General features: G+C 42.8%; 1 protein-coding gene and 1 pseudogene across 1 annotated transcript; both read left to right on the top strand.

Annotated features, from left to right (window-relative positions):
- The first annotated feature begins 3,997 nt into the window (after nt 1–3,997).
- LOC112651614 (eukaryotic translation initiation factor 4E type 2-like) lies at nt 3,998–12,316 on the top strand (annotated as a pseudogene).
- A 1,543-nt stretch (nt 12,317–13,859) lies between these two features.
- On the top strand, nt 13,860–20,369 carry SMIM23 (small integral membrane protein 23). Its single transcript, XM_025434916.3, has 4 exons — nt 13,860–14,048; nt 19,297–19,348; nt 19,545–19,612; nt 19,864–20,369. The coding sequence occupies exons 1-4, from the start codon at nt 13,959–13,961 to the stop codon at nt 20,074–20,076; spliced, it is 423 nt and encodes a 140-aa protein (XP_025290701.3). The 5' UTR covers nt 13,860–13,958; the 3' UTR covers nt 20,077–20,369.
- Nucleotides 20,370–21,485: the final 1,116 nt, after the last annotated feature.

Here is a 21,485-nt window from a genome sequence, read left to right as displayed (position 1 = left end):
AGACCATTGGAAACATCAGAATTCGGGAAGGGGTGGAGAAGGGGGTGTGACTATTTTGAATGAACCTGAAAGAAAATACTTCCCGAACCTTCCTTCAGAAGGCGATTTCAGTTCCAATTTTTCATAAGGTTGGAAAAAGTTAAGCAAACGAGAACTATAGACACTTGTTTATAGAAGGTTTTTCTCTTTAATTGCTGTTTTTGTTTCATGAAAGAAAAGTCCCATAAAATAAAAGCTCGTTTCTGGTTCAGCGAGGCAGTGAGACCCCTGAGAATGCCACAAAAGGGCTGACTTGACTCTAGCCAGCCGAGGAGTCCCGAAGACTTGAACGTCTATATATTTCCGTAGCAAGGTATGTGCCTTTCCCACCCTCCACCCTAAAGGTCTCTCCATACATTTGAGACAGTTTTTAAAATCTGAACTGTGGGACCGTCTGGTTGCTGGCAAGCATTCCAGACAAGTGGTTTTCTAAGAAGCCAAGTTCTGGTTTGACTCTTTGATTGGAAAAGTATCTATTTCACTAAGGGTGATAGGCCCCTGGATGCATTCTCACCAAAAAACCCATAAACCAATACTTGAAATGCCAGCAGCGAGTTGTAGGGAATTCTTTTGGTTTGCCTTCAAGGACACAAAACATCGCAAAGGTCTTCTCTTTGGCAGAGAGGGGGCCTGGCGTGGAGAGTTGGCCCAGGGTGTGTGTGGAAAGAGTCAGATGTTGGAGTCAACAGGCCTGGGTTCGAATCCTGACTCTGCCACCAGAAAGCCATTCTGACCTTAGCAAGCCTCTTCACTTCTCCTGAGCCTGGTTTTCCTCATCTTTAAAATGGGGTATTGACCTCAGTCTCAGGGAGGTGTAGGGCTCAGGGAGATGATGCTTGTGTGAATCCTTCCACTGTGCCTCATACACAATGGGGCTTAATAAGCAATGGTTTCATCTCCATCACCCACCACTGTTGGAGACCAATAGAGACACCCAGCTTCTGTGAGGGCACTGAATTCTTTCTGAGACTTCTGTCTGGGGGCTTCTGAGAAAATAGAGTTTGTCATCTGCATTCGTTAATCAATCCACAGGTAACTACAGGTCATGGACCCTGGGCAGGCAAAAGGCCCAGACAGGAGGAATTCTTAAAGTGTAGAGGGCATTTCCCCTGCAGAGGAGCTAGTAGTGCCAGCACATTGGGGAGAAAATAGTGTGTAGGAAGTATAATCATCCAAGGTGTTGTGATTGGACAACTAAATAGGGAGTTAGATGCACGAAGCCACTTGCCTTCAAGACCAGAGAAGTAGCATAGCAGTAGCTAGTGGATGACAGAAGAGCCCAGGCCCCACGTGAAGGCAGTTGCCAGTACCAGCCAAGTGTCGTCATGCAGGGACATGAGACAGTGTGGCCAGATTTCTCTCTCTTTTTTTTTAAGACTTTATTTATTTATTTATTTGAGATAGAAAGAAAGAGCACAAGCAGGGAGGAGGGTCAAAGGGCAGAGGGAGAAGCAGACTCCCCGCTGAGCAGGGAGCACTACGTGGGGCTCAAACCCAGGACCCTGAGATCATGACCTGAGCTAAAGACAGACACTTAACTGACTGAGCCACCCAGGAGCCCCGAGATTTCTCATTCTTCAAGAAAAGCCAGAGATCTGGATTTGTATATAAAGGCTCTTCATTTTTAAATATTGACAGCTTTTTAAAAATTTAAACATCTGTCTGTGGGCCAGATGGGTAGGGAGAGATCCCCACAGCTGAAGGGCTCCACCAAGGAGGTGGGCTCCTGCCAGGCCTCGAATGGGGAGTAGAATTTAGATTTGCCTGTCTGAGTGTTTACCAGGAGGATGCTTCTTAGGAGGTGGTGTGGCTTGGTGGTTATGGACTTGGTGTCTGATTTCTCATGTGCAACATAAGAAAAATGACGTGTATCCAGAAAGTGGTTGTGCGGGTCACGGGAACGTGGGCTTGTTCGATGCCACACAATCATGAGCTGAGTCATATTAGCCGCTGTTATCCCAACCATCTTGAGTACTGTCATTGCTATAGTTATTAGAGCAGGGACTGATGGCATATACAGCTCTGCCACCTTCCACCCCAACTCGCCCCCTTTGGAGAGCCCACACTTGCCCCAACCTTGACATAATGGCCCAGTGAAACAGACGATAATATTGTTGTCCCCATTTTACAGATAAGGAAACAGAGAAGTGAAGAGCCCATGCAGAGTTACAGAGAGTCAGCAGAGCCTCGCTGCCTCCATGGCTCACCTTCCATCTGTTCCACCCACGCCCACAGGACCTGCTCCTGTGTAAACTGGATGCCAGGACCCCACACCCCCTAAAGTTTCTTGTGGGATCATCTCACCTAGGCCCATGACACACCATCCTCATCCTGCCCTGCTCCACCATCCGATCCCATCAAATGTTTCCTTTGAACTGGGTTGCAAGGCTCATCCACAAAGCCCAGGAAGTGTCTTGGACACAGAAAAGATTTTCATGGTGTTCCTTATAAAAGCACAACCTGACATGCAGCTATTGTGTCAGTGATCCCTCTTTTCCTGATTGCCAGAAACCCAAAACAGCTTAAAACAAAAAGAAAACTGGCTCACGGTCTGCAGGAGCCTCATTTCAGGCCGCGTCTACACCCTCGCTCTGTTTTTATGACCCTGGCCTGAGGCTCCCAAACCACAGGTCTAGTGCAGGTCTCCCAAGCGCAGACCTAGCCCTCCTCAGGAGCCCCCTGGGGAAGGACACAGGACATATCTGGGAGCACGGGCAATCCGAAATGGGCAGCACACTGCTGACAAATGTCCCAGACACAGATGTTTTGGTCTCATCTTGAAGCTATTTCAACCCAAGGCGGGGCTCGGAGGGCTGTTTGCCAAACCCGGACACTCACCCTTGGCCCCATTCATTTGGCAGACACAGAACACTCACAACGTGCCAGGAATGCCATGCATTGGTAACACCTTGCAGGGTCTCCCCATCCTGGGGCCCTTAGCCGTCCACCTTACTCGAATTCAAACACACACAATCAGAGAGGGAATGAAACATCCAGAACATGCCCTCCCGACCCAGCACCAGGGACTGAGCATACCCCCCTTCTCTTGGGCTCCGCTGACACATATCCCTCCCAGAGTGGGCATCCTGCCCCTCAGACGATAACTGTACTGTTTAAAAGGACCTTTCAGTCAGTATGTTTCTGCAACAACTTTGACTTGTGCTCAGATGGAGACACAGTGGTGTTTCCCATCACCGCAGGAACTGAGCCTGTGTGGCACTTTTCAGGGGGCTCTGACTCTTCTTACCTGACTACATATGGTTTTTGCTGCACTGTGCCTCTCTTTAGGACCTAATCTTCATGTAAGACAGTGGATGTCGAGAGCTCAGGCTCTGGAGACAGGCCTTGGTTCATAGCCTATTTGAGTGATGTTGGGTGAAGCCCTGAATCTCCCTTAGCCTGACTTTTCCCATTTGTCAGACAGAGACAGTGTTGGCTTCTGCCCCACAGACTTTCTATAAGGGTTCCAGGAGAAAAGAAAAGAAAAGCGCTCACTCCGACCCCTGACAGTAAGTGTGCAATAAAAAGGAGCGGTTAGTATCACTCAGGCCGAGAGTTCTACATGCATTAACTTTTTCCCCTTACAACCATCCTGTGAGCAACAGGTGTCTTTATGCTCACCCTATAGATGGGGAGACTGAGGCTTGGTAGGTAGAGGGTGCAGTCTGGGGTCTAGCAGGGAATGAATGATGAGGGTATGATTTGTCCTCTGGACTGCGTGGTTCTACACCCTCAGACCCTAACCACTACTGCATCACAGTTTCTTTAAAGAAAGCCCAAAGCGAGTATAGACACCCCTTCATGTTCACACACGTCACCTGTCTATGCAGCTTTTGTTGGGCAGCTTTTGCTGGACAGCACTGAGCCAACCCGATACCCCTCTTCCCTATATCCACAGAAGCCCCTCTGTCTGCCAGAAACCCAGCATTCAACCAGGACTTCTGGCAACAGTGAAGCCATGGATTTCACACTAACATGCACCAGCATCTCCTGTGGCCAAGGAGACATTGGCCCCTTCGGCCCCAGCAAGGCCACTGACAGGAGGTCAGGGATGCCGCTTTATCATCTCTCCAGCTGCCCTTCTCATGCTTTAGCACCCCACTGCTCCTGAAATCAAGTGGCTGGGCTGTCGGGTCTCAGAATTCTCTTCCGAGGCTAATTTTCCATGAAGAGTATTGGATTCGGGAGCAAGTGGCCTTAGGAATTCAAGAGCCCCACCCGGCCATTCTCCCTCACCCTACAACCTAAGGCCTTATTTAACACACTCAACTAATTGAGGTGAGCGCTCCGCGCTGCATCTTTTCCAACCCTGCTCCTGCAGGTGAGGCTGAAGTCATGTGCAGAAGGACCCAGGTGTCTGAGGAATTCATAGTCCTGCCGTTGATTCATTTGTCTGCAGACATTCTAGACTCCATGTCTCCGAGACAAGCCACGACAGAGTGCATTACGAGGTGAGCCCGCCTTATTTTTCCCTCCAGCTTTCCCCCCGTTTTTTTTTTCTTCTTCTTGGCCTCAGGGCCCAAAGTATTCTGGACATATTTTTCATTTTTCCAAATATCAATTGCTCTTTTATTCCCTCTTCGAAGCAGTGAGTAATAAGAGTTGTGTCTGGTCCTGAAATTCCGACTGAAATAAATTAGCCCAATGACCAACGGGAGGTGCCTAGAACAATAACGGCGGAATATTTGGCATATTACAAAAGAGCCCCTGGATGTCGAAGTACAGTAAGTCTAGAAGCACATTACAGAGCAATGTTGCCAAAACGGGTATGCAATGAGCCATCCAGGCAGCAGAACGCCTCATAAATTAATCCTGCTTTTTTTTTTTTTTTTTTTTTTTTTTTTTTTGGTCCATGGTTCACAGTCCTTTTAGCCCTCTGGTTAATGGGGCATGCAAAAGGGTATTTTTGGTGTGGCCCTCGTCCCTGGCAGACAGGCACATGCCAAGGCTGCATATTAATGTATATATTTACCCCCTCACTCATCTGGCATCCCAGGTGCCACTTGTTGCATAAGCAGGGTGAAAACACAGGCAGTGGAGGCAGCAAGCCATTAACAGATACTGAACACCTACTAAGTGCCAGGTTTTATACTAAGTTCAGGGGACGCCCCAGAGGATGACAGGGGTATGGTCTCTGTTCTCATGGTGCTGAGAGCTCAACCCACATCCCAAATCCCTCCTTTGCTGGAAGGAACTGGCCATTATGTGAGTCTTGGAGGGGTGGCACAGCCCTGCCTCCCACGGCAAAAGAAACAGAAACCCTGACTTCCTCCTTATGTCTTCGCAGCCAGGGACCCAGCCTAGAGATCACCTCTGTTCAGACCATTGAATCTCAAGGGAATGTCCCAAAGTTGCCATGGTAGGAAAAAGTCCCCCAAAGATATCCATACTTCCCTGGGGCCTGGGAATGTTATGTTCTATTGTAAAAAAGGACTTAGCAGACATCATTAAATTCTGGATTTTGAGATGAGGAGATTACCCTGGCTTATCTGGGTGGGCACCAATGTAATCTATGTATCCTTATAAGAAGAAGACAGCACACACATATTTCCTATTACAAAAGGAGAATACGACCTGACCACAGAGGCACAGGTCAGAGTGACGTGTGGCCACAAGCCAAGGAGTGCTGGTCGCCACCAGAAGCTGGAAGAGGCAAGGAACAGATTCTCCCTGAGAGCCTCTGGAGGGAATGAGGCCAGGCTGATGCCCTGAGCTCAGCTCTGTGATATGGACTTGGGACCTCTGGTCTCTAAAACTGTAAGAAAATGAATTTCTGTTGTTTTAAGCCACTCTGTTTGTTGCAATTTCTTCCAGAAGCCATAGATAAGACACCAGAAAATTTAGAATTCTTTCATGGCATTGGGATCCACCTGCTGAGAGCCTACATTTGCCCCCATACACAGTCCTGGGCTCAGACTATTTCTTTTTTTTTTCTTTTTTTTTGGGGGGTGGGGGGGCTCAGATTATTTCTGTGACCTGTCCTGGTCTGTGGTTCTAACAGCTTTTCCTTTCCCCAGATTTTCATCAATTCCAGGACCTCCCTTTGGACATTCCTCCAAAATTTCCTTTGCTGATTTTAGTTAGCCATTGGGGACTCTGTTGCTTGGCATCATAGGTAAGAAACCCCATGTGGCAGGGCTGTTGTGAGGATCAGGGACAAGCCCTATTTTGGCCAAGCACAGGGTCTGTCACACAATAAATCAGAGTTCACAAACCAGCGGCCTGCATTTCACTCAAGTCATGTATTTTTTCCCAAAGTAGAATTTGTTGCCAACATAAGTCAGGAGACTTCACATAAAACCCTGAATTTCTAACTTCTCTTAAAAAAATCAGATCTTGCAACACCGGATCCCACAGATTCATGGCAATGATTGCTTGGCCCTTCTAGACATGAATGTTATAATTTGCCAGTCCCCACCAGGCCTTTTTTTGTACACCAGCCCATTCCCCTCATTCTATTCATTGTTTAGTACCTCTCTGCATCTAAGTTTGCAAGTCTTATGACAAATACAAGTCTTTCTTCCATCAGACTAAAGATAGGCACCAGACCCAGAGTAGGATGGGCTCCTGTGTAAGGCCCAGGTAAGGAGGTCTCTGCCCATGATACTCAGTCTCCCCAGATAGCCTCTCTTGTCTCCTCCAGCTACCCAAAACTGCCTGCCCTTTATGAAACCATTCTGTCCACTCCGTTCATCCTCCCCTTCATCAGTCCCCACCCATTCCTATCCTATCCAGGCTTGCCTATTACACCATTTGTATCCATTTTCTGAGTACACTTTTCATAGAAAGTCTTTGCATTCTTAAATTATTGGTAGAGACATTTGTATTGACTGGCTGCAGGAGCAGCCAGTCAATAAGTCTTTGGAGAAGTGAGGAAGAAAGGAGGGGAAATGGGAAAGGAGAGAAGCAGGAGACAAGGTTCCTACTGTGAACCTGGCACTGTCCCATCACTGCATCCCCCTTAGCCCTCCCAATAACCCCACAAGACATACATTAGCATTGGCTTCTTTTTTCGGATGGCTAAGACTTAGAGACAGGATGTCATTTTCCCTAGCGACATGTTACAGTGACATCAGGATTTGAACCCAGATGTGTCTAAGTGACCAGACGTTAAGCACACAGCACTGTTTGGCCCATGCTTGTTAGGTATGGGGCAGATCTCTCCCCTGGCAGGATATGATCTTTCAATTAGTTATTTGCCTGGAACACAATCATTCACACATTTTCCATTCATCCCTCCCTCCCCATCTATTTCCACATTTACTTAAGAAGTCTAATTCCTCATCCACAGCACCCCTCTTCCTTTCTCATCCTCACCTTCTTCCTTTACGGGGCAATGGAAGACTTGGGTGGCCTGGGAGGTACAGGGCCCAGCATGGACCCTTCCCAGCCCCCAACCCAGACCAGCTCCTGGGCACACACTCTGAGGGCCAGGCAGGGCTGTTCTTTCTCCTCTTCCCTGTTCTGAGGCCGAATCCCCAGGAAATAGCCCTACCAAATAATCCCACTCATCACTGTTCTTTAGAGTAGTTTCCTGGAAGAATTCATTAGGTTTCCCAGAAAATATTTCTGGTCACCTTCTCTCTCGATGACTATAATTCATTACTTTCCATGTGTCGTAATTAGTTTAATGCCCAGTCTTGGAGTATGTGCATTTGACATCTGAAACGTTTCTGCGAGGTAAAACCCAAGAAACCAATGGCTGCTGTGGCACATGCAAGACCACAGAGATGATGTAAACGACCATTTATTTTTTTTTTAAGATTTATTTATTCATGCGAGACACACAGAGAGAGGCAGAGACATAGGCAGAGGGAGAAGCAGGCTCCCTGCAGGAAGCCCGATGTGGAACTCAATCCCAGGACTCTGGGATCACACCCTGAGCCAAAGGCAGACACTCAACCACTGAGCCACCCAGGCATCCTGCAAATTACCTTTTAAAGAGACTCTGGGCAGGAGCAAGAGACTTGCCATCTGATCGTTTAGCTCCAACTGGCTTGGGCAAGTCTCTTTCTTTTTCTGATCTTGAGTCTCCCTAAGGAAGAGGCAATATCTCATGGCAATCAAGATCCTGGGGGCTTGAATCAGATCCATAGGGTTCAGATCTCAGCTCTGGCTCTCACTAGCTGTGTAACTCTGTGACAGTAACTTAATCCCTGTAAGGCTCAGGGATAATGATAGTATTTACTACCTAGAGTTGTAATGATAATACAGTGAGCCAACATATGTGAAGCACAGTGCCTGGTACTCAGTCATTTCTTGAAATGTCTTAGCTGTGGATGATAAGAAGAAGAGCATGCAGGAGAAGGGGGAAGGAGAAGAAATGGAGGCTGTATGAAATCCCTAAATACTAAGTTAAGGTAGTCACAGAGTTGGACAGAGAGGAGAGAATAAAGCTACTTTCGATATTTCAAAAAGTTTAATGGGAATCTCACATCTACTTATCCAAAGTAAACCCACAGAGGATAACAAGAAAGGCAAATTTCTTTGCTTTTGGCTGAAATTACAACTCCTTGTGGTCAACTAAAAGACTTCAAAATTAAATAGACCTGCACTCAGCCCCCAGGTAAGGTGTGTGATCTTGAATAAGGAAAGTAACCTCCTCCACATAGAAACTGTCAATACTGTCCTTGCAGGGCAGTTACGAGGATTAAATGAGATAATGCATGGAAAGCACTTAACATGAGGTCTGGCACAGAGTCAATACTCAGTCCATAACAGCCACTGTGCTGATATCCTCCTTAGCCTCCCTGGGGCTCAGCTTCTTCATTGGTAAAATTAAAATCATACCACCTGCTTTACTCATTCAACAAATATTTACTGAGTTAAGTACTGTGAATACAAAAATGTATTCACCAGACACAATTCATGGCCTCTCAGAGCCCACAGTTTGAAGTTGCTCATTATTCATCCATTCAACAAATATTTTTACTGAATATTTAGTATATAGCAGGCTGCATAATGGGAATTAGAGACACAATGGCTAGTACAACAGACCTAATCCCCAAGTATCTACAGAGTAATAGCCTACAGAAGATGTAATAAACTAAGCTAGTGAAATGACTAACATAGTAGGTGCTCGATAAATAAAAGTTATCTAGGTGCTAATCAGAAGCTGTGTATGTGATTTTGGGAAAGTTAGCTCATAAAAGTGTTGAAAATTAATGATTCTTAACACATTAAATTTGGTAGATAGGGACTTGGTATGGAAGTGTTGAATCACTATATTGTATACCTGAAACTAATATTACACTATATATTAGCTGGAATTTATTTTTTTTTAATTTTTTTTTGACTTTTATTTATTTATGATAGTCACAGAGAGAGAGAGAGAGAGGCAGAGACACAGGCAGAGGGAGAAGCAGGCTCCATGCACTGGGAGCCCGACGTGGGATTCGATCCCGGGTCTCCAGGATCGTGCCCCGGGCCAAAGGCAGGCGCCAAACCGCTGCGCCACCCAGGGATCCCTATTAGCTGGAATTTAAATAAAAACTTTTAAAAAAAGAATTGAGAGTAAAAAGGTTTAAGATTTTAAAATGAATAAAGTGTGAGAGAAATCCAAAAAATGAAATAATTATTTATTTTTAAAGATTTATTTACTTATTTATTTGAGAGAGAGAGCATGAGCAGGAGGGATAGAGGGAGAGAGAACCTGAAGCAGACTCCATGCTACTGTGGAGCCCAGTGTGGGGCTCAATCTCACAACACTGAGATCATGACCTGAGCCGAGTAGGCCACTTAACCAACTGGGCCCCCAGGCACCCTCAAAACATATAATATTTAAGTATACATTTAATGAGACATATATAGGATCTATATGCTGAAAATTACAAAATGCTGATCAAAGAAAACCTAAATAAATGAAGAGGCATACTGTGCTCATGGATTGGGAAACACAACATAGTAAAGATGTTACTTCTCCCTAAAGTAATATATAAGTTTAATGCAAATTGCTATCAAAATCCCAGCTAGTAGGACACGTGGGTGGCTCAATCTGTTAAGCATCTGCCTTCAGGTCAAATCATGATCCCAGGGTCCTGGGATTGAGCCTTGCATTGGGCTTCCTGCTCACGGGGGAGTCTGCTTCTCCTTCTCCCTCTGCCTCTTTTCCTGCTAGTGCTCTCCCTCTCTCTCTCTCAAATAAATAAATGAAATCTTTAAAAAAAAAAAATCCCAGCCAGAAGGTTTTTTTTTGTTCTGTTTTGGTTTTTTTGGTAGATGTAGACAAACTTGTTACAAAGTTTTGTTTTTTTGTTAAGATTTGTTTTAATTTATTTATTCATGAGAGACTCAGAGAGAGAGAGAGAGAGAGATTGAGAGGCAGAGATACAGGCAGAGGGAGAAGCAGGCTCCATGCAGGAAGCCCAACATGGGACTTGATCCCGGGTTTCCAGGATCAGGCCCTGTACTGAAGGTGGCGCTAAACCGCTGAGCCACCTGGGCTGCCCTGTTCCAAAGTTTATATGGAAAAACATAGGCCCTAGAAGTGCTGAGACAATCCTGATAAAGAAGAACAAAGTGGTATAAATCACTCTACTCAATCTTAAGGCTTGCTATGGCCACGGTAACCAAAACAATGTGATATTGCTAGTGGGCTAGATACATAGATCAATGAAACAGAATAGAGAACCCAGAAATAGACCCACACAAATACGTGCAATTGCTTTTTTTAAAAAAGAACAAAAGCAATTCAAAGGAGGAAGGGTAGCACTTTTCAACAAATGGTGCTAGAGCAATCAGACTTCCATAGGCAGAAAAAAAAAAAAGAACCTTGATCTTCTATAAAAATCAACTCCAAACAGATTATGGACTGGGCTATAAGACATAAAACTATAAACACTTTTAAAATAGGAGAAAATCTTCTGTTTCTAAGACCAGGGAGAGTTCTTAAACTTGATACAAAAAACATGTTCATAAAAGAAAAATTGATAAATTGAACCTCATTAAAGTTAAAAACTTTGTCTTTGCAAAAGTCCATGTGAAGAGGATGAAGAGACAAAATACAGACTGGGAAAAAATATTTACAAACCATATATTCAAAAAGGACTAGTATCTCTAGAACTCATAAAGAGCTCTCAAAACTCAAATGTAAAAAACCCCATCCTGTTAGAAAATGGGCAGAAGGGGTGCCTAGGTGGCTCAGTTGCATAAGCATCCAACTCTTGATTTTGGCTCAGGTCATGATCTTGATGGATATTCTCTCCCTCCGTTCCTCCCCCTGTGTATGCTCATTCTCTCTCTCTCTCTCTCTCTCTCTCTCTCTCTCTCTCTTTCTCTCTCTTTTTCTAATAAACAAATAAATCTTTTTAAAAAGTGAGTAGAGACTCCATGAGGCAGTGGCGACGGCAGCAGTGAGAGGACGAACAACAAGTTCGACGCATTGAAAGATGATGACAGTGGGGACCATGATCAGAATGAAGAAAACAGCGCACAGAAAGATGGCGAGAAGGAAAAAACGGAACGAGACAAAAGTCAGGGCAGCAGTAAGAGGAAGGCTGTTGTCCCTGGGCCAGCAGAGCATCCCCTGCAGTACCACTATACTTTCTGGTACTCCAGAAGAACCCTCGGCCGTCCCACCAGCTCACAGAGCTATGAACAGAATATCAAACAGATCGGCACCTTTGCCTCCGTGGAGCAGTTCTGGAGGTTTTACAGCCACATGGTACGTCCTGAGGACCTGACAGGCCACAGTGACTTCCATCTCTTCAAAGAAGGAATTAAGCCCATGTGGGAGGATGATGCAAATAAAAATGTTGGCAAGTGGATTATTCGACTGCGGAAGGGCTTGGCATCCCGTTGATGGGAGAATCTCATCCTGGCCATGTTGGGGGAACAGTTCATGGTTGGGGAGGAGATCTGTGGGGCTGTGGTCTCTGTCCAGTTTCAGGAGGACATTATTTCAATATGGAATAAGACTGCCAGTGACCAAGCAACCACAGCCCGCATCCGGGATACCCTTCGGCGAGTGCTTAACCTACCTCCCAACACCATGATGGAGTACAAAACCCACACCGACAGCATCAAAATGCCAAGCAGGCAGGGCCCCAAAAGGCTCCTTTTTCAAAACCTCTGGAAGCCGCAGTTGAATGTGCCATGACCCTCTCCCTCTCTGGATGGCACCATCATTGAAGCTGGAATCATCGGAGTCTCTTGTTCTGTTGGCGTGCTACCTGGAAGATCCTTCCATCCTGGACAAGAGGAATTGGAAGAGCATTTTATGTTTTAAGAACAGGCTGATACACAGCAGCTACAACAACAGCTGAGATCACTTAATAAATGGTGCTAAACTAAAAAAAATAAAAATAAAAATAAATAAAAATAAAAAAGTGAGTAGAAGACATGAACAGATATTTAACTGAAGAGGAGACAGAGATGGCCAAGAAGTACATGAGAAAAGTTCAACATTATTAACTGTCAGGAAAATGCAAATGAAAACCACAATGAGATATCACTGTAGACCTACCAAAACATCTAAAATGAAAAATAAGGCAGCCCGGGTGGCTCAGTGGTTTAATACCGCCTTCAGTCTAGGGTGTGATCCTGGAGTCCCAGGATCCAGTCCCACATCGGGCTCCCTGCATGGAGCCTGCTTCTCCCTCTGCCTGTGTCTCTGCCTCTCTCTCTCTCTCTCTCTCTCTCTCTCTCTCAGTCTCTCTCTCTCTCATGAATAAATAAATAAAATCTTTTAAAAAATAAAATAAAATAAAAAATAATGAAAACATCTGGCAAGGAGGAGAAGAAACTGTATTGCTCATTCATTGCTAATGGGAATCTGCAATGGTACACCCATTCAAGAAAACAGTTTGACAGTTTCTTAACAAAACTATTATGCCATTACCATAAAACTCGGCAATTTCCATCTTAGGCATCCCAGAGAAATGAAAACTTAAGTTCACACAAAAACTATACAAGAATACCCATATCAGCTTTATTCATAAGAGCCAGTAATCAGAAATAGCCAGATGCCCTTTAGTGGGTGAATGGTTAAACAAACTGTGTACATACATGCCATGGAATACAATGCAGCAATAAAAAGCAACAAACTACTGATATTCTCAACAATCTAAATGAATCTCCAGAGAATTATGCTTAGTACAAAAAAAGCTAATATCCAAAGTCTGCATACTATTTGCACTTTTGATAAGATAAAATTTAGAACTGGAGAAAAGATTCATGGTTGCCAGGAGTTAGGAATAGTAGGGGCAAGGGGACAGAGGGTGGGCGGTGGGTATCCAAGGGCAAGACAAAAACCCTCTGGCTTGGGAATTCTTTAGTATCTTGGCTGTAGCAATGGATACAGAAACCTACACACCTGACAAATATTTAGAATTAAATACACATACACAAATAAGTTAAAGTAAAATTGGAAGGTCTGATTAAGATTGATAGACTGTATCAATGGCAAATCCTAGTTGTGAGATTGTATTACAGGGGATTCAAGATGTTACCACTTGGGGAAACTAGGTGTAAGAAACATTGGATCTCTTGTATTATTTCTTACTACTGCATGTGTATTTACAACTATCTTAGTAAAAATTTCAATTAAAAATTTTATTGTTTTGTATTCTAAAACTCACATTTTATTAAAATGGCATCCCGTTGATGGGAGAATGTATTTAAAGATATAGGAGAGTAAAGATCAGAAAAATCATCATCCTGAAATATAGCATTTTAATGCACTTTTTTTTTCTGGTCTTTGGTTTTTACATTTATATGAAAAAAAATTGTGAAGGACTGGAATAAAAAGCAGGGTGGTGACAAGGTGGGGACCTTGTTATCTCCTACCTTCTATGACATCAGAACTCAGTGTTTGAGGGATGCCTGGTGACCAGAGGCCAGGAAGGAGGAGGTTACTCATCTGTCTGTCAGGTGTGTGGCGGGGGGCACATTGATCCACCCAGGCAGCCTGACCTGAGGCCATGGTGACCCAACAGGTGGGCAGTAGGGGGCGAGGGGCAGCCGAGCTGTTTGAAAGGAGAAGGGGCAGTCGCTGTGAGGACAAGAAACAGGTGAGGCGAGACTGGATGTATGCTGCCTCCCATCTGGGCTCCCTTTGACACTGCAGACAGACTGTAAGGCCCTCAGAGTCAGAAGAGGCCTTCAGCCTGACCCTCCCTGGAGCCCGATCTGTTGGAACACAGCATGCATGCTTAAGTGCTTCTTCCCCAAGGCCATTACCGACTGACTCTCTTATTTAATTCCCAGCACCGTCAGCAGAAGGTATGCCCCACGAGGGCTGGATTGTTTGTTTAGTTTCCTACTACATCCCTAATGCCTACAATGGTGTTTGGTGCATAATAGTGGCTGAATAAATCAATGAATGAATGAACATGCTGAAATAAATAGGCTACATCTGAATTGTAGAGTTCCTGGAGTATTTATTCTTAAGGCTAAAATTCAAACCTCATGCAGAATTTTGTCCCATTGTAAGCAACCACAACATTGATGACATGTATGAGGCAGCTACTTTCAGGTGAAGGCCACCAGGCAGCACAAGAGTGTGATCCTGGAAGAAAGGAAGACTCCTGATAGTCTCAGCTCTTTCCCAGGGGCTGCTACAGTGAGTCCAAGCAAGGGACAGCAGTCTTGCTGAGCTGCAGAATGGAGGCAGCTAAAGCAGCTGAACTCTGTAGGACAAGGCAATGGAGAGGAGAAAGAGAGCTGTACACCCAGGGGTTCCCCATGACTCCTTGGCTGAGGGCGGGGTGTGCGTGCAAGGGACCAGATTAGCCGCCCTGATCAGGGTGATTGCTATGTGGTTGACAGCAGAGCAGAGATCCTGGAAATCCAGTAGGGCTGAAGGTTGTTGGAATTCTGGCCCAGCTAGAGCAGAGAAACTCCTTAGCACTCAGGCATCCATTTGAGAGCACACATACACAAACATGCACACACATACATGTCTGTGCATATATCTACATGCACGCATATATCTACATGCACACATATATATACATAAATATACTTGGAAAAAAAGAAAATTCTTTTTCAGGGGCACCTGAGTAGTTCAGTTGATTAAGCATCTACCTTTAGCTCAGGTCATGATCTCAGGGTCCAGGGATCAAGTCCCCCATCAGGCTCCCTGCTCAGTCAGAAGCTTGCTTCTCCCTCTCCTTCTGCTCCTTCCCTCTGCTTATGTTCTCTCTCTCTCTCTCTCTCTTTCTGTCTCTCAAATAAATGAATTTTAAAAATCTAAAAAAAAAAAAAAAGCAGTGGCCAAAGTCTCCACATTAAGAAGGAAATAAAGAATTAAACTTAATGATAGAAAGAAGAAACAACAAAGATAAAATCAGAAATTAATGAAATATAAAATGAAAATAATAAAACAAAATTAATAAACTGTCTCTTTGAAAAGATTCATAAAATTGGTAAATTTTTCATAGTCTAATTTTTTTAAAAAAGAGAAAACCCAGATTACCAATATTGAGAATAAAAAAGAACTATCACAATACCACCTATAGACCGACATCAAAAGGATCTGAAGGTAATATGAGGAATGACTGGATACAAATGCATTTGCTAACTTAGGTAAAAGGAAGAAACTTTTTACAAAAGTTCCTCAACACAATGTACAAAAGTAACTCAAGAGGAAATAGAAAGTCCAAATGACTACAAGCCCGAAAAATTTCACCAATGAATTCTATCAATCATGTGACATAGAAAGAAATAATATCGATTTCACACATATTCCTTCATAAAATAGAGGCAGAGGAAATGCTCCCTGACCCATTTTAAAGGTGCAGCATGACATTGACTCTAAAACTCCACAAACATATAGAAAAAAAAATCTGACCTCCCCATGAATATAGATGAAAAAAATCTCCACAAAGTAGCAAATCAAATCCAGCAATAGAGAAAAAGGTGAATGCATCATGAACAAACAACTTCCTGAAGAAACTCAGGTTGGTTAGGTATTCAAAAGTCAATCCATGCAATCTCTCCCATGATCAGACAAAAAAGGTTGGCACTCAGATAGTCTCTCAGTGGATACAGGAAGTGCATTTCACTAATTCAGCACTCATTCTTGGTAAAATTCTTAGAACAGTAGGAATAGAAGGAAATGTCTTCAAGCTGAGAAAGGACAAGAAAAAAGCTAAAACCACCTCCACTTCATGGTGAGCACTCACACCTCATCCCACTAAGATACAGTGCAATATGACCATGTTTGTTTTTACCACTTCTATTTGGTATTTTACTAGTCAATATACAAGGCAAGAAAAAAGTTAGACTTCTGAAAAATAAAGATTAGAAAGGATGAGGTAAAACTTCTTCCCAGACAGTATGATTTTCAATATACAAAATCCTAAACTCTACCAGAAAGAAAAGGAAGAATTAAATCATAAGATACAAAATCAATTGTGGTTCTATAGACTAGAAACAATTGGAAAATGAACATTTAAAATCAATACTAGTTGTAATAGCATCAAAACCCATAAAATATTTCAAGAAGATGAGCAAGGCCCCTACACTTGAAAACTATGAAACATTACTAAGAATAATCATAGACAATGTAATGGAGAGATCCACCTTGATTATGGATTACAAGGTATGGTACTTTAGAGACATTCTTTCTCACCAAATTGAACCATAGTTTCAATGTAGTACTAGTCAAAATCCCAGCAGGTTTTTTAGAAACTGAAAAGATTGATAGGTTGATAAATGTGTGTGTGTATGTGTGTGTGTGTGTGAGAGAGAGAGAGAGAAAATGCAAAGGATCTAGGGTAGTCAGAAAAAATTTGAAATAAAATTTTAAAACTCACACTATCTTATTTCAAGTCTTAGGATAAAGCTATATGGTCATCTAGATAATGTGGCATTGACCAAGAGAAATAGATAAAGGAATGGAACTGCATAGTGACAGTGGGGCTGTTAGGGATTGAACTGTGTCCTCCAAAATTAATATGTGGAAGCCCCAATCCTCAATGTGACTGTATTTGGAGATAATTAAGGTTAAATGAAAGCATAAAGGGTGGGGCTCAAAAAGGGGGGGGTGGGGCTCCACTCCAATTGTACTGATGTCCTTATAAGAAGAGAGATACCAGGGATGCACAGAAAAAAAAGGCTGTGTGAGGACACAGGGCAGCCATCTACAAGCCAAGAAGAGAGGTTTCACCAGAAACCAACCCTGCCTCATGCCTTGATCTTGACTTCCAGCCTCCAGAACTGTAAGAAAATTAATTTCTCTCAGTTGCTTAAGCTACCCAATCTGTAGTATTCTATTATAGCAGCTCCAGAGAGTTAAGACAGATTAAGCATTGGCATAAAGGTTGCTATATAGATCAATGAAACAGAATAGAATCCAGAAGCAGACCTACATAAATATGGTAGGCATGTTTTTTACCGATTTTTAAACAATTCTAGAACTGGACATCCTGATGAAGAAAAGAATATTGATCCCTCCTTTACATCATATACAAAAATTCATTCAAAATGGACCATATACCTAAGTGGCAAATTAAAACAATAAAATGCAAAAAAGAAAACAGAGGAGAAAAATCTTCACAACCTTGAGTTAGACAAAATTTTTTAGATTGCACACAAAAGGCATAACCATAAAGGGAATATATTTGATTATTTGAACCTCATACAAATTGAAACCTTTAACTTTCAAACACCTTGGTAAGAAAATGAAGAAGCAAGCCACAGACTTGGAGAAAATAGTCATAATACAAACATCTGACGAAGAATATATATCCAAAATATACAAAGAACTACTATAACTTAATAAGACAAATTGCCCAATAAAAAAATGAATAGAGTTTTTAACAGACATGCCCACAAAGAAAGCTATGTGAATTCTGATGAAGAAGCACATGAAAAGATGCTCCACATCTGCTATAGACTGGATGCTTATGTTCCCCCTAAATTCATATATTGAAATCCTAACTCCCAAAGTGATGGTATTAGGAGTCAGGGGCCTTTAGGAGATGATTAGGTCATGAGAGTAGAACCTTCGTGAATTGGAGTAGTGCTCTGATTAAAAAAAAAAAAAAAAAAAAAAAAAAAAAAAAAAAACTCCAAAGAGCTCTCTCTGCTCTCCAACACATAAAGATAGAATGGAAATGGATGGAACCCAGAAGAGCACCCTCAACAGAACCTTCATGCTGGCCTCCTGATTCCAAACTTCCAGCCCCCAGAACTATAAGAAATAAATTTCAGTTGTTTATAAGCCACCCGGTCTGTGGTACTTTGTTATAAGCAATGCAAACAGACTAAAACAACATCATTAATCATTTGGGAAGTGCATATAAAAACTAGATTGACGTACCACTACACAACCAATAGAATGCCTAAAATTAGGAAGACTGCCAACATGGACATGGAGCAACTAACTGTCTCATGTTGCTGGCAGAAACATAAATTAGTACAAAACCCTGGAAAACAGCTTTGTGGTTTCTTATCAGATTAAACATGCACCTGCCATAGGACCCAGTATTTGCATTTCTGGGTACCAACCCAAGTAGAATGAGAACAGATGTCCACACAAAGAGTTGTATCCAGGTGTTGATAGCAGTTTTATTCATGATAGTCAGAAATAAGAAACAGCCCAAAGTCCATGAACAGGTGAAGAGGTAAATTGTACCATATTCATACAATATATTACTCATTGGTAACACTGAACATAAAAACATGGAGACATCTCAGAAGCATGATGTTGAGCAAAAGTAGCTAAAGTAGCTAGGCACAAAAGACTACAAAGTTCCAAGTCATAGGTCAGGCAAAACTACTCCATAGTTACAGAGCAGATTAGTGGATCTGTCTGGCAGGCGAGGGTAAAGGAAGGAATGGACTGTAAAAGGGCATAAGGGAACTTTCTGGGATGATGGAAATGTTCTTTCTCTTAACTGGGGTGGTAGTCCACAGGTGTAGACATGCCAAAACTCAACAAACTGTACATTTAAAATGTGTGCATTTTACTGTCTGTGAATGATACCACAATAACGTTGATTCCTTTTAAAGATCATTTAGAGCAAAAATGTAAAAGTAAGGCAAGGAATGAGAACAGAGGTGGGTCTTCTCAGCAGAAAGAAGGGAGGGAAAACCCCAGTGGAATGTCACCAGGCTGCCATGTTACTTACTTCTGCAATGTTCGGGGGTTTTATAGTAAGTGTGCATGACATAGATAACTAGGAAAAAGTTAAGCTCTAAAAATCATCTTACAGCATTGCTATGCCTAGCCTTCTGTGAGGGCAGCAGGCATGCCTGCCTGCCTGCCTGCTCCCCAGTGAGTCACCTCCTTCCTCCTTTTCTTGCCACCAGACGCTGTTGGTGTTGCTGATCTTGGTGCTGTACGTGGGCACAGGAATATCAGGTGAGCATTCTGGAATCTGAGAAAGGAGGAGCCGAGTCCACACAGAGTCAGGAGGGGTATTCTGGAGATGGCTGCATGCCAACCAGAATGCCAAGGTTCACCTTCTCCTCCCCCTCCCCACTGGGATGACCAGCCATGTTTATTTCAACTACTGCTCATTTGTCCTTTTAAGAGGTGATGTTTGTGCCTGTTTCAGGAAGAAGTTGGGAGGTGTCAGAAAGGATCAGAGAATGTAACTATCCCCAGAATCCTGTGGCTTCCCAGGTAACATATTCAAAAAAGGTACTGAGGGGATGTCAAATTTAGCTGAGGAGATCTGGGAAGGCTTCCCAGGGGTGTCATGGGCGAGCTGGACCTTGAAGGACATGTAGGAGCTGGCCAGGTGGAGAAGGTGGGGATGAGCACTCCAGACAGAAGGAATAACATGTTCAAACACTCAGAAAACTTTTTGAAACCAGTGACAGGGGATTCTATGTGAAAAAGCTCAAGATGCAACTTTGATGTCTGCCTTTCAGGGATTTGAATACCAGACCAATGAACCTGCAGAAGAGCCAATAAAGGTCATCAGGACCTGGTTGAAGGAAAATTTGCATGTTTTCTTGGAGAAGCTAGAGAAAGAGGTGCAAGAACTGGAGCAGCTGGTACAGGACCTGGAGGAGTGGTTAGATGCTCTTCTGGGAGATGGGCATGCAGAGGATCCCTGCTCCACCTTCAAAAGTCACCTGTGAGGGCCCAGGGCTGGAACCTGGGGAGGACGCCAAGTGGAAGCCAGTGGGGAAAAGGGTTGCTGGCGGCTCCTCTACTAAAGGCTGAGCTGTGACACTTGAATTTCAAAGCAAGAAAATAAAATAGTTGGGACACTAAGAACTTTGATGGCACCACTGCTGGTTCACAAGCACTGTCAGGAGGACCCCAGGGCTCTGCTGGGAAATCCTCCAGCATACCAAAACTCTGGTGCACTGGTATCAAGCCAGTCCCGGGCTCAGGACCCTCACCCACCTCCCTGAGATAGGGCTGATAAACACTTCTTCCTTTTTTACATTCTTTTTCTTCCCTCTCTGAAACTTAGCAAGAGGACACTGGTTCTGGGGTATATAGATGGTATGTAGCCACTCAACCTTCAGACACTGCTGCTAGCAACATAAATTGCCAAAACCCCAGTAGAGGGCAATTTGGTGATAGCTATCAAATTCACAAATGCATTTACCATCCGATCCAGAAATCTGCTTCAGGGATTTATCTAATATATATATATATATATATATATATATATATATATATATATATATAGACACACACACACACATATATATATGTTTATGTATATATCAATATATACATACATATATATTTATCATATATGTGACATGTATATAATCTAATTATATATAATTTTATATAGTATATATAATATATTTACATATAATTTATCATATATATGAAATATATACTTATATATATACACACGTGTGAAATTACATGTATACAATGTTACTCTCCTAGCTTCATTTATAATAGCAAAACAAAAGAAACAATCCAAATGATATCAGTAGGGCCCAGGTTAAGATAGTAGAGGCACAGCCAAATAGTGGATACCTGCAGCTGTTAAAGAGAATGAGGATGCTTTCCTTCTGATAGAGGAGAGTCTACAGGAGAGGTTGTTAAATGAGAGAAATTAAGGCATAAGAAGAGCATGGGGATAAGAATTTATATTTTGTTGTTGATGATGATGATGATGTTATGGAATGTGCAAGAAAACTCTAGAAGGATCAAAATGGGGGAGGGGCAGGTTGGGGGAGTTGAAAGTGAGCAAATATATGAACAGAATGAAAGGGAAAACTTTTCACCCTTTTTTGTTTTCAGACTATATGAATGTTTTGCCTATTCAAATATTTCTAAAATAAAATTACCTATTATTTTGCTTGCAGAGCAGGACTGGAATACAGAATATACAAGCAAAATAAGAATACCGCTATGATGAAATTATGAATGATTTAATTTTTTTAAGCAGTGCCAAGAGAAAACCCTCTCTTGATTAACTTATTTTGATTAAATGATGATAATTTTTATCTAGGATTTTCCCTTTTTCCTTTAACTTCCAGGAAGTTCAGCATTTATTTATTGTCCATTGTGGGAA

This window comes from Canis lupus, chromosome 4 (assembly GCF_003254725.2).
Source record: "Canis lupus dingo isolate Sandy chromosome 4, ASM325472v2, whole genome shotgun sequence".
NCBI lineage: Eukaryota > Metazoa > Chordata > Mammalia > Carnivora > Canidae > Canis > Canis lupus.
The sequence above is the reverse complement of the archived record's forward strand: the minus strand, read 5'-3'. Positions and strand labels throughout refer to the sequence as shown.

What these genes read in the sequence shown, in the direction of transcription:
- SMIM23 (XM_025434916.3), top strand. Translation starts at nt 13,959, where the DNA reads ATGGTGACCCAACAGGTGGGCAGTAGGGGGCGAGGGGCAGCCGAGCTG. An exon ending in GCTGTGAGGACAAGAAACAG is followed by an intron (nt 14,049 to 19,296) that starts GTGAGGCGAGAC and finishes TCTTGCCACCAG; the next exon opens with ACGCTGTTGGTGTTGCTGAT. An exon ending in AGAATCCTGTGGCTTCCCAG is followed by an intron (nt 19,613 to 19,863) that starts GTAACATATTCA and finishes TCTGCCTTTCAG; the next exon opens with GGATTTGAATACCAGACCAA.